This window comes from Rutilus rutilus (assembly GCF_951802725.1).
Source record: "Rutilus rutilus genome assembly, chromosome: 12".
Lineage (NCBI taxonomy): Eukaryota > Metazoa > Chordata > Actinopteri > Cypriniformes > Leuciscidae > Rutilus > Rutilus rutilus.
The window spans coordinates 8,888,857-8,901,667 of record NC_140217.1 but is presented as its reverse complement, the minus strand read 5'-3'; the positions used below and the strand labels follow the sequence as shown (position 1 = coordinate 8,901,667).

Genomic DNA, 12,811 nt, shown 5'->3' with positions numbered 1-12,811 from the left:
TCATGTAATATTCAAATTTTTTGAAAACCTGTTTTCGTGGGTTTTATGAGCTGGAAGCCCAAATTATGTACAAATAAACTAAATACTTGAAATCGTTTTAAGTTATGGGCCCTGAATCTATAATCTATGGAAGTTTAACGTTTTGAATGGAATTATGGAAATAAATAAACTTTTCCATGATATTCAAATTTTTTGGAAAGGGTCTGTAGATCAATAATTTTAAAGTAGATACAGTTTTTTAAACAACAGTTCCTTTTTTATATGTGCCCTTATATTTTTATACAACCCCCCCTAAAACAAGCTGTATTTTGTCATGAAATATTTGTTGAAAACTATAAATTCTCTCATGATCCTAGTCATCTTTTTCTTGTGTATCCTTAGTAGCCTATTAGCAAGTATGAGAATAATGACCAGTACTGAGTGTTAAGTTTAGTAGCCTAATTGTTTATATTTTATTTACAAAAGTTGTCTGTGTGCTATATCAATTTACTTTAATACACTCCTCTAGCTCACTCATTTCACTTATACATATTGTTACTGTCTGTTAAAAGAGTGTTTTCTTTGCCCTCAATGCAGTTTTAAATAAAGCACCATTGAATGACCTTCAAACGCGTCATTCATGCATCCGGGCGCTTCATTAAATAGAGGGTCGGGCATGCGCAGTCGTTCCTCAGCGGTTCGACCTCTGCAGCCGGGTAAGTGAAGGAGAGCTAAATGGGAACCGGCGAAGCTAAATTGTCACAATCGTATACCATCATTGCGCTTTAGATGTATTTTTTCTAATCATTTGATCTATTTCACGTTCTGCTGATTGTACTACCCTTGCAAAAGCAGCTATTTAGTGCCTGACGTCTTTTTGAAAGCGCTGATATTGCATTGACCTTAAACTGTCGTCTTTTTTCCCAATAGAGACAGACGCGGGTTTATTCTTCACCACAGTCAGCGAGCTCAATCAAACATGTACGCCTGTGCAAAGTTCGTGTCCGCACCCGCACTGGTGAGTATTTATGATGATTATGATGAGCTGCGATACAATGGATATGGTCAGAGATTTCTACAAGAGGCCTGGTGCACCTAACTCTGTCCATTTGACATGCGTTATTTGCATCTAAATCAAAAATTGCTACTGCAAAATTCGTGTTTCTGTATGTCATTGTGGCTAATATGTCAATGGGCAGCTGATAGCTGTTGTGTTGCTAATGCTATCATCTGAACTGCGATTCCAGCGAAGTCAAGGTCATTATAACAATCTGACAGTATGCCTGTCCATGTTTCATGTCTTACAGAAATGTGAAACAACTCTTTTAAATGTGTTGCATTAGAGCTAAAGGGTTAAAATGGTAGTGATGGTTGATTTTAATCAAGGCTGCAATGGTTATGTCCTGGTTTGTTGCTTCCCTTTTGCACTGGACTTGTCACAAACCTTTTATTCCTTTAAATATAAATGTAGTGTTTTGTTCAATTGACATTTACCAGTAACATTCCAAATGTCATGTATAATTTCTAATTGTTGCACATAATAAATGTACTTTGCCCCTCCCACTTCATTCAAGTGCTGAAGCAACAGTCCTGTGTGTCAGCCTGAAGTACAGCACTCCTAATGAATGTAATCTTGTGTCTTGGGTGCTAATGACTTTTCTGATCCGTGTCTCAGGTCCGCTCTGGCTCAAGGGCGCTGTACAGACCACTCTCTGCCTCTGTGCTCTCCAGGCCAGATGTCAGCTCTGCAGAGGTGAGCGGTTTATGTATTTGCAGAGAGATGTTTAACATCAGTGGCACTTCCTGTTCTAAATCAACATTAAATGTTCTTTTGAACACAAGAATGAAACGTGCATTTTCTTTAAAGCTGTTTTGAAGCTAAGTATTGAAAGAAATGCTATTCTCGAGTTTTCCCTTTGCAGGGACTTTGTCACCTTAAGATGCATTCCTTCATTATGTGAACTTGCTTGCATTATAAAACTGTTGCATAATGTCATTTTAATTGATCTGCAGAGAGATTTCTTTTTTTGTCGAGGGATGTTTGTTGCAATTCATTAATTTTGATTATTGCGCCTTATTTTAAAGGCCAGCCCAGCCTTCCTGCCACAGACCGCCGTTTCCCAGGTTGCAGTGCGGGGTTTTCAGACAAGCGCCATAAGCCGTGACATCGACACAGCCGCCAAGTTCATTGGTGCTGGTGCCGCCACCGTGGGAGTGGCAGGTTCAGGAGCTGGAATCGGAACAGTGTTCGGCAGTCTCATTATTGGATATGCCAGGTAGACTAGACCAACACAAACCACTGAAATGACCCCTTAATGCTTACCCTCTTTTTTTTTTTCCATCAGCTGCCATATCCAGAAACAGAATGACTGCTTCTGGATATGGCAGTACTTGATGACTTTCCAGATGGTAGTCCAATGTAAACACAATTTGGTATTTTCCTAAAATTTGGTAGTTTTCAAAAATATTTATTTCATAGTTACATTTTCAGCTATATTTTAAAGTTTAATTAAGAACTGAGCTTGATTATTGCAGCGATGCAAGTGTAGTATTGTTTAAAATGAGTTTATCTAGTTCCACTTGAGCAAACTCATCTGTCATGCATCACACTGTTGGGAGCCGATGTCTTTTGTCCATGACCTAAAGCCAGCTTCATTACAGAGATCTGGTGATAAGTGACCCATGACCTCTCCTTCTCTCCTACAGGAACCCATCTCTGAAGCAGCAGTTGTTCTCATATGCTATCTTGGGATTTGCCCTGTCTGAGGCTATGGGTCTCTTCTGTTTGATGGTGGCTTTCCTCATTCTGTTTGCCATGTAAATACTGCTCCGTCCACCTCTTCCCACAGCTGTGACGACGTGTTTTACACTGGCTACCAAAAGAGTTCTGTGTTGGTGTCATAAAATTGTACATTTTCCAAGTTTTGTTGAAGGCTGAGAAGATAAAACATGTATTGTAAAAATGTATCCAAATACAGAATAAATACATGTATTTCACTATTTAAAATATTCAAATGCCTTTTTTTTTGTGTGTGTTGGAATCTGGTATCAATGAAGACGCATGTCCTTTGCAGATTTCAAGCTATTTGGGGAGTGTTTTAAAATGGGTTACTTTAAAATTATTTCAATAATTCATGTCAACCATTTATAGTGCCATAATTTGTTACAGAATGTCTCAGAGCTTAAATGATAATCCTTAAACTTTATTTAGTTTGTCTCTTGTAGGTTATAAAATGTATTTGATGCATCAATATAGAAAATTATTGTGCAATAATTAAGTTTCTGAGTATGAAGAATTAAATGCACAGAAGCATCAGTAAACGTTTCACATATTCTACAATAATTTAATTTGTTGCAACTGCAAGGGGGCTACAGGGGGCGTATTTTAGACTTTTATTTTAATTATTACGGTGACAACAATCGGTTTAGATGAACTGAAATGGTTACATTTTAAGACATTTGATAGTTGTGTGAAACCGTAAACGCGTAGCGCAAGCACGCACGTGCAGCAATGTTTGTCTCGCGCTGACTCTGACAGCTGCCAGCGCGCGCCACATGCGTGCTTAACAATAGTGCAACTCTCACACACGCAGAGTTGAGCTACAGTCAGGACGCACAGACAACTGTAGCTGTGCTCTTATAGATTATTTCCTTCAGACGACTACACGGACTTTCTCATAGCAAGGAGATGAATAACTTTATACTGATTTTGCCATTTTTGCCTTTTCTATTTGGTGAGTAACCGTTAACCACCTTTTTTTTAGATTCTTGTATGGGGAACCTGCCCTATTAAATAGACGACAAAGTAATAAAAATGACCATGAGTTATAACACATTGATAAAGGCTTTAGTTTAGCTCTATCTATACTATTATGGAGAAGAATAGTGTACTTAGAAATAACCTCTGACGACTACGAAAGCGGATAATCGTTTAGCTATTTCACCCAAGCTTTTGTTGGAAACCGATACAGGTTCATTTCCATAGCGATACGTTATGCTAAAATGATTTAGTTTTTAAACACTTTTAAAAGTTCTCTATGCTTCTTTGTATGGTATGCAATGCATACAATGCGTCCCGTTTGATTGACAGGTGCAAGTGCGCGGCCTGCCGGCGTCATTCAGGTGGTTTGTGGGTGATATGAGATCAGTGTGTCAGAGGGCAATTTTGTGCTATTTGCTAACAAATATTAGCATCTCGTCTATCTCTCTTTACATTTTCTGTTTCTTTTATGCTTAATCTCTTAGTCTTAGCTGAGGCTGAAGTCAAGGTTCCTGCTCAACAGGGCGAAGTTATACTGGTTTAAAGTTTGATGTTTGTATCTGAAATACTGTAAATGTCCATGTGGACCCGAACGTTCACTAGTTTACCTGACTGTACACTTCTAATATGCAGACATCAGTGTGTCTTAGTGTCAGTGTGTGTCCTTGTGTGTGTGTGTGGGTGGCCTGGTAAACCCTAAGGGGACAAAATGTCCCCAAAAAGATGGCAATATCTAAAAAAAACATGTCCTTGTGGGAACATTGTTTGGTCCCAATGAGGAAAACAGCTTATAAATCTAAAAAAATCTAAATATAATACTAAATTGTATTTTTTGGAAACATAAAAATTTAGAAAGTTTTCTGTGATGGTAGTGCAAGGATTAGGGGACAGAATATACAGTTTGTACAGTATAAAAATTATTATGTCTATTGAGTCCCCATAAAACATGAAGACATGTTTGTGTGTGTGTATGTCATATGCAGTTGCTTGAGTCCTTCAACTTTAATCCTGTGTGCTGTTTAGGATGGATGTGTGTGTGTTTGTGTTTGTTTGTGAGTAAGAAGAGTAGGGTGATAACTTATTCTCACAGGGCATCGAAGTAGTGTGTGTGCTTGTGTTGCAGGACCAGCACTGTGCTCGGAAGATGAGACAAGATTAGTAAAGACTCTGTTTACCGGATATAACAAGGTTGTTCGTCCTGTCAGCCATTTTAAGGATCCAGTAGTGGTTACTGTTGGACTACAACTCATTCAGCTTATCAGCGTGGTAAATTCTAATTAAAGTTTTATTATTATGATTAAAAGTTTACATTGCAAAACCATATACTTTTTCTTTTCTCTTACCCTCCATACCTACCTTTTCTTTTTTACAGGATGAAGTTAATCAGATTGTCTCCAGTAATGTACGGCTAAAGCAGGTGTGGGTTTGAGCTGCTGTTTCAGTTCCTGTGTGCTGCTATCAAAGTAGATATCAAAACGTTTACTTCTGTACTATAACATTGAATGTGCCAAATACTTGGGTCACTTGAAACCAGTCAATAAATGTCCAGGTCACATTTCAACTTCAAATTATAAGAAACAAATTTGAAATCATATTTTGCATGAAGAAAACCCCATTATTTTTATGTTAAAACCACTAAATCTCTTTACTGCAATGTGCCTGGTATTGTCTTTCTTTTTAATGGTGATTCTAATTACATTCTGCAACGATTTATTTTGATTTAATTAAACTAAGTTAATTTTTAAAGAATAAAAGGCAGTACAACATATGCTGCCTGCCACAAAATCACCCTAAGTGATTCTTTTGGAGAATTGCAGTGTTTATTATAAATTATTTATCTATGCACACCATCATTTCTTTTAGAAAAATCATGTGCCCTCATGATCTTTAAAGTCAGCATAAAACTGACTGTTTTTCTCCCTATTGTGAAGTATATCAGAGTGAAACACAAGAAAAAATGCAGAACGGGACTTGATTTTGTCCAACAGGAATTGATTGGATTGCTGGATGTTTGTGGTATGCCATTGCTGTGATCTCGTTACTGACAGGTTGCCCGGCCCTTGCACAAAAAAACACGTAATCAGAGAAGAGAAGAGATCTTACTGCAAGAGGGAGGGGGAGTTATTTTGATTATTACGAAGGAGCATGAAATAAAAAAAGCTATAGTGATGTGCATGGATAAATAATTTACAATAAATACTGCAATGGATTTCAAACTTGACAGGTGTCTCGCTACGGTCACGAGTAAGTGCAGTGCCAAGTTTGACGTTGTTTGGATGAGAAATGCTAAAGATATTGTTAAAAATATCAGTAAAAGAACAACTTAGAAGGTTGTGGTTTAAAAATAAACATTCTGACATTACAGAGTTATATCATTCAAAGAAGCCCCAAGAAGGTTGTGGTTTAAAAATAAACATTCTGATATAAACACGATGAAAACCATATTTTCTGTTTCAAACTTTCACATATTTTCAAAGATTTTTTATAAAAACGGATTCTTTTTTCCCAAAAATGCAATAAAGATTTTTTATAAAAACGGATTCTTTTTCCCCAAAAATGCAATAAATTCATGACACTTTTTTTTTCAAAATGCAATTAATCCATTGAATCAATATAAAAGTAATTTTTTATCAGATTGAAACTGTTGAAATCAGCCATCGCTAAGAAATATCTCCTGAACTTTTTGACGGCGATCAGCTCACAAAATCTGATTTTGCACGGGCACTTTGCACTGCTCCCTGAATCGACGCGCTTATTCATTTGTGGATGTAAACTGAATCTGTAAGTCAGCTATGCTGTTTACTTCTGAATATTATAGTTTGGTTCCTTCTGAATATTATAGTTTGGTTCCTTCTGAATATTATAGTTTGGTTCCTTCTGAATATTATAGTTTGGTTCCTTCTGAATATTATAGTTTGGTTTCTTCTGAATATTATAGTTTTATTTGGATGAGAAACGCTAAAGGTATTGTTAAATATATCATTTTTAAAAGGTTGTGGTTTAAAAATAAACATTCTGACATTATGGGTTGTATCCACTGATCTATATAATTACAACGTGCTACAATATAATAAAACGAGGGAACAAATTAGTATAACGTGCTGAGGTATTATTAATTCGTGGCTACGAAACAATATTCACCTGACTATTCACCAATTCACAAAAATATAGGTCTTTACCTTTCACTATTTAATTAATAGTATCAAACTGTTTTTCTTACCTGTGAAGATAGCTTTTCAGTGAAGGCCGAAGTGTTCTCGTACAGCTTTTTATTCCTTTTGCAAAGAAATTGCCGTTTTTTAATAAGCAGGAAAAATTCCGACTTTAAACAAATACCCATTTAAATGCTTAGGATGTTTGCGTTGTGAGAATGTACAGGGAGACTTTAGATTTAAAAACTGTGTCTTGTTAGGCAATGTTTTTTTAGTCAAATCATAAAATTTCCTATTGATTCAATAGAACGCATGAGCTCACTAGGGAATACCAATATGGCAGCGCGGTGGCTTCACTGTTTATGACGTCATGAGCTATCCAGTCATTCTATATAGATCAGTGGTTGTATCGGTTAAAGAAGCCCCAGGAAGGTTGTGGTTTAAAAATGAACATTCTGACATAAACACTCTGTCAGCTATACTGTTTACTTCTGAATATTATAGTTTGGTTCCTTCTGAATATTATAGTTTGGTTACTTCTGAATATTATAGTTTGGTTCCTTCTGAATATTATAGTTTGGTTCCAGAACGTGATAAATCCATTTTGATTAATTTGAGTAAAAATGTGTTTTCTTTACCAAGAAAGTGGCAAGATGAAAACCACTATGTACCACACTTTCACATAGCATCTTTAGGTTATAATATCATAAAAAATTCAAATCCAGATTTGGATTTTCAAATATCTATTATAAAAACAGATTATTTTCCCCAAAAAATGCAATAAATTCATGACACTTTTTTTTCAAAATGCTATCATATTGAAACTGTTGAAATCAGCCATCACTAAGAAATATCTCCTGAACTTTTTTGACGGCGATCAGCTCACAAAAACTGATTTTGCACGGGCACTTTGCACTGCTCCCTGAATCGACGCGCTTATTCATTTGTGGATGTAAACTGAACCTGTAAGTCAGCTATGCTGTTTACTTCTGAATATTATATTTCATTCTGGTGCGCTTAACGTTATCGCTGCTGTGTAATAGTAGCCTATGCTATTCACCAGCTAAACATATCCTATTCAATGTGTTCACAGTCTCTTTCACGGGCATCATTTGTAGTAGCCTATTCACAAACTGTTTGCTCAAGCGTAGCGTTTTCTCGGAGTTCACTGTGTGCTTTCTACCATGCACAAATAAAAATGTCACTGAACTTTTGCTGTGTAATTGTAACAATGAGCACTCAAACACACCAAACCAACAATTACTAAAAACACACACAAAAACTGATTTTGCACGGGCATTTTGCACTAGTTCCATAACAAATAAGAACTGTCAAGTTTGATTTCATGGTGAATTTAATCAAAATAAATTCCCCTCCCCCTTATAACAACATCTATCCTCTGACAACATTCAATGGAACAATAACCTCTCCATTTATGCAACCTGTCACTCACATGAGATCACAGCAATAGCAAACCACAACCATCCAATCAATTCTCAATGGACAAAATCAGGTCCCGTCCTACATTTTTTCATGTTTCATACGTCAGAATAGGGAAGAATATGATTGCAACTTCTGTTTCATGCCGACTTTTAAAATTACATTACCCATGTGGATACAGCCAGGAGTCAATACACATGTATTAATCTTTTTCTCCTTTTCTCATGTTCAGCAATGGAAGGATGTGAATCTGCAGTGGAATCCTGATGACTATGGTGGCATCAGGAAGATCAGAATTCCCTCCACTGACATCTGGAAACCCGATTTAGTGCTTTATAACAAGTATGAGTCACTTTGTCCTGTTGGCTTTCACCCATTGCAAAATTGCACCCATTATCTGAGTGTATTTATGTTAGTGTGAGTCTATCAGGTAAAATAAATGAATTGAAATGTGCATATACCTGGTCTGATATATTTCTTAATTTGTGCATGTGCAGTGCTGATGGAGACTTTGCCATCGTCCATGAGACAAAGGTCATGTTGGAGCACACGGGTATGATAACATGGACTCCCCCAGCAATCTTTAAGAGCTACTGTGAGATCGTGGTCCTTCACTTTCCCTTCGACCTGCAGAACTGCAGCATGAAACTTGGAACGTGGACCTATGATGGCAACCTTGTCATCATCAACCCAGTAACTATAACACACACATGATCACCAGTCATCATGACCATCAGGATATAGTATCCATCTTGTTTTTAATGCAAGCGCAGGTACGGCCATATGTAACTTAAATGTGTAAGGCTGGTATTTGTTATAATATTATTTAAATTGATTATCATAATCATAAACACACTGGCTTGTACTGCAAATTGTTTTACTGTGCACTTTGTTATTCTTCTAGTTAGTGGCTAATGAATAGGAAGTCTCGCACATTCACAGAAAATTGCTTGCTTCCGCACTGCAAAATAAGCTGGATAAATGACTGTACATTGCTTATTGTATGAACCAGGATATAAATGCATCTTTGTGTGTATGTGTAAGGACAGCGACAGACCAGACCTCAGTAATTTCATGGAGAGCGGGGAGTGGGTGATGAAGGATTACAGGAACTGGAAACACTGGGTGTATTATGCTTGCTGTCCAGATACACCCTACCTCGACATCACTTATCACTTCCTCCTGCTCCGCCTCCCGCTCTACTTCATCGTGAACGTCATCATCCCCTGCATGCTGTTCTCCTTCCTCACTGGGCTTGTGTTCTACCTGCCCACAGACTCTGGTAACTCACTGTGTGTTTTTGTGAGTGTACATGTGTGCTGGGGTATGACCAAAATCTTATTTCATAGTTTATTTTGAATTCATTATATCATATTCACTTGAATTATTTTTGCTGGAAATATATTTAAATATATAAATAACCATAGGGTACTGCCTATTTTTTTAATAATCCAATAAATAAAGGAGGCCATATTATGCCCTTTTACAAAGGCTTGATTTTAGGGTCTGCTAGAATAGGTTTTCATGGTTAAAAGTTCAAAACACATTATTTTTCACATATTTTACATTAATGCAGCACCTCTTTCCCCAGTCTGTCAGTAACACTCTGTTTAGTTCCTGTCTCTATGAAGCCCCTCCTTCTGAAAAGTGAAATGTGCTCTGATTGGTCGCCTGGACAAGTGTGTTGTGATTGGTCAACCACTTAGAGCGTGTTTCGGAAATGTCACGCCCCTTACCGTAATCGCTTTTTCCCACACACTACGCAGCTCAACTCAACTAGGCCTCGCCCCTTTTTTTGAGTATGCCTTGGGCGGGAATTATTTCAATATTGTGACGTGTACGTTCCCTGAAGGAAACGCCTACAATCAAGGCGTTTCAGGGAGTTCAAAAACATTGCACACTGATAAAGAGAATAACTCCCGCTGGAGTGGGATTTGTGTTGTAACTTTGCAGACCTTTTTCATGCTCAAACAGCAACATTACACACTAAAGAAAGTTGAAAATGGAAAAAAACATGACTGGTCCTTGTTAAGTATATTACAAATGACAGGTACTTAGAGCTTGATGGACATTTTGAACTTCACTAGTTTTTGTCTTGTCTTGCAGGTGAGAAGATGACCCTCAGCATCTCTGTCCTGCTTTCTCTGACTGTGTTCTTGCTGGTGATTGTTGAGTTGATCCCCTCCACGTCCAGTGCCGTTCCACTCATCGGCAAATACATGCTCTTCACCATGATCTTTGTCATTGCTTCTATCATCATCACTGTGATTGTCATCAACACACACCACCGCTCCCCCAGCACACACACCATGCCTGCCTGGGTCCGCAAAGTACGTATGTCGAAATAATGCCAATATCATACACTAGAGTTGCGTTGGGTGGGGTAAATTAAGAGCGATCTGCTGTGACGTCACAATCATGGTGCATTGTGGTCTATGGATCTGCCTGAAGTGTACATGTTGAGTTGACTCGCTCCCTCTGTCAAAAACGAGGGGTCAAGAGTCTGGCCAAATAAACTTCCATCGTCCACTTGACGAAGTTGAACGTGCTTCAAAATGGCGGTGGGGATTCCCTCGAGGGGAAGTGCTTAGGGAAGTTTGCGAGTGTATGTCTAAAAGTGGAGTTAAACGCAGCCGAGTACGCCTAGTGAGACCTTGATTAGCTGGTTGAGGTGTTTAATTGTGGTTGGAGCTAAACTTCGCAGGACTGAGGACACCCCTGATTTAGTATACAGTAACTGTATAAGCTAAAACAGTTTATCATAAAGTTCACATGTAGTATAGTTCACGGTATAGTTGGAATACAAAAGAAAAACTTTGATGCAAACTAATTGTGTACTCAAAATGTACTACTGTTACACTTAAAGTACACTTAACAGTTTAATTTCTTAAACTAAAATAAGGGCCAATTTAAGTTCCAAAACACTCACAAGTATACTTCTAGTACATTGATTTTACCTATTACATAAGTATACTTAGTTTCACTTAGCATTTTTGACACTGTTATTTTTACCTGGGAAAAAAACAAAACTTATTTGGAAGTTAAATTCCAAATCCAGTTGTTGTTTTTTTTAAAGTGGACTCTCAACCAGAGGCACGAGTTGAGAGTCATTATTTTTGCAGTCCCATTTGGTGCTGCTAGTGAAGTACAATTTTTACTTGTTTCTAAACTTTACATATATTTGTGGGAATTTTTGCCTACTTTGAGCTATTGATTATATTCTGATCAGGGATGCCTCTGTTTTACAGATCTTCATAGACACCATTCCAAACCTGATGTTTTTCTCCACCATGAAGCGACCATCCCAGGAACGACAGGAAAAGCATCTCTTTCCTGCCGATTTTGACATCTCTGACATCTCAGGGAAGCCCATGCCAGCCTCTGTCACTTACCACTCTCCCATAACCAAAAATCCTGATGTACGTAGTGCCATCGAGGGCGTTAAATACATCGCGGACACCATGAAAAGCGACGAGGAGTCCAACAACGTGAGAATTTATCTCCATCATTTTACCCCCTAGCTTTCACAACTTTTGTTCTTCCAGGCACTTTTGCAATTCTTTAAACTGAAGTTGTAAAGTACTTACTCAACCTTCTTCTTCATCTGACTACTTTGTCTTTCACTCTGTCTGTTCATTTAGGCCGCAGAGGAATGGAAGTTTGTCGCTATGGTCCTGGATCACATTCTTCTATGCGTGTTCATGGCGGTGTGTATTATTGGCACTTTAGGGGTGTTTGCCGGACGCCTGATCGAGCTCAGCATGCTGTGAGAGTCCAAAGGCCCAACCGAAGCCAGGGACTGGAGTGACTCGACTCTCTGCTGAGCTGTAGCAAAGAGGCTGCTTGGAACAGTGTGCTTAGACAACAACTGGAAAATAAAACACACACCACTTGTTTCTCTTTATTTAAAGTATATCTGTTATAACAGTTGCTCCGTCCCTCAGAATGTCAGTACACTGTGTTCACATTTATCTTGACTAAATTAAGCACAGAAGCAGAGAAACATGACAACTCGTGGCATTTATTTTACGTAGGAGTGTATTATATTTTATTCTGTTTATTTGATGTGTTAGATTTGTTTCAAATGTTTTTATTTTTCTTGGTTTGTGTTTTCCGTGGTAAACACTGTACTTGAATGGCATGATATTTAAAGAGAGAAAAGGATGAATAAACTGTTTTTGAGTGTATATAACTGCTCATTAAAAAAAAAACTAAACCTAAGTAGCAAACAAATGGTTGATGATATTGCTGTTTTTATTTGGTCTGATTATTATAGTTTCATTTTTGATTATGCATACAGGCCTGATTGAAAAATTAAACATTTGTTTTTGAATGCATCATAAACTTCTCTGTCTAAAACTATTACAATGTACAACTATTACAACTTTATTGTCTATTGTCTTGCCCCACAAAGGACAAAAATATTGCATAAATCCCCCCCACGCACACACAAAAAAAACTATACAATCTTAAAGTCCTA

General features: G+C 37.6%; 2 protein-coding genes across 2 annotated transcripts; both read left to right on the top strand.

Moving 5' to 3' along the window:
• The first annotated feature begins 618 nt into the window (after positions 1–618).
• Positions 619–2,986, top strand: atp5mc3b (ATP synthase membrane subunit c locus 3b). The gene is made up of 5 exons (XM_084426438.1): positions 619–695; positions 910–997; positions 1,655–1,732; positions 2,065–2,255; positions 2,686–2,986. Exons 2-5 carry the CDS (start codon positions 959–961, stop codon positions 2,798–2,800), a joined length of 423 nt encoding a protein of 140 aa, XP_084282564.1. The 5' UTR covers positions 619–695; positions 910–958; the 3' UTR covers positions 2,801–2,986.
• A 520-nt stretch (positions 2,987–3,506) lies between these two features.
• chrna1 (cholinergic receptor, nicotinic, alpha 1 (muscle)) lies at positions 3,507–12,718 on the top strand. The gene is made up of 9 exons (XM_084426352.1): positions 3,507–3,713; positions 4,863–5,005; positions 5,112–5,156; positions 8,564–8,673; positions 8,829–9,024; positions 9,376–9,613; positions 10,438–10,661; positions 11,580–11,819; positions 11,973–12,718. The coding sequence occupies exons 1-9, from the start codon at positions 3,668–3,670 to the stop codon at positions 12,099–12,101; spliced, it is 1,371 nt and encodes a 456-aa protein (XP_084282478.1). The 5' UTR covers positions 3,507–3,667; the 3' UTR covers positions 12,102–12,718.
• Positions 12,719–12,811: the final 93 nt, after the last annotated feature.

Bases quoted from the DNA above. Each gene is read 5' to 3' on its own strand.
- atp5mc3b (XM_084426438.1), top strand. From the start codon at position 959: ATGTACGCCTGTGCAAAGTTCGTGTCCGCACCCGCACTG. The intron at 998-1,654 runs GTGAGTATTTAT...TCCGTGTCTCAG, and splicing joins TCGTGTCCGCACCCGCACTG to GTCCGCTCTGGCTCAAGGGC. The intron at 1,733-2,064 runs GTGAGCGGTTTA...CTTATTTTAAAG, and splicing joins CAGATGTCAGCTCTGCAGAG to GCCAGCCCAGCCTTCCTGCC.
- chrna1 (XM_084426352.1), top strand. From the start codon at position 3,668: ATGAATAACTTTATACTGATTTTGCCATTTTTGCCTTTTCTATTTG. The intron at 8,674-8,828 runs GTATGAGTCACT...GTGCATGTGCAG, and splicing joins GATTTAGTGCTTTATAACAA to TGCTGATGGAGACTTTGCCA. The intron at 10,662-11,579 runs GTACGTATGTCG...TCTGTTTTACAG, and splicing joins TGCCTGCCTGGGTCCGCAAA to ATCTTCATAGACACCATTCC.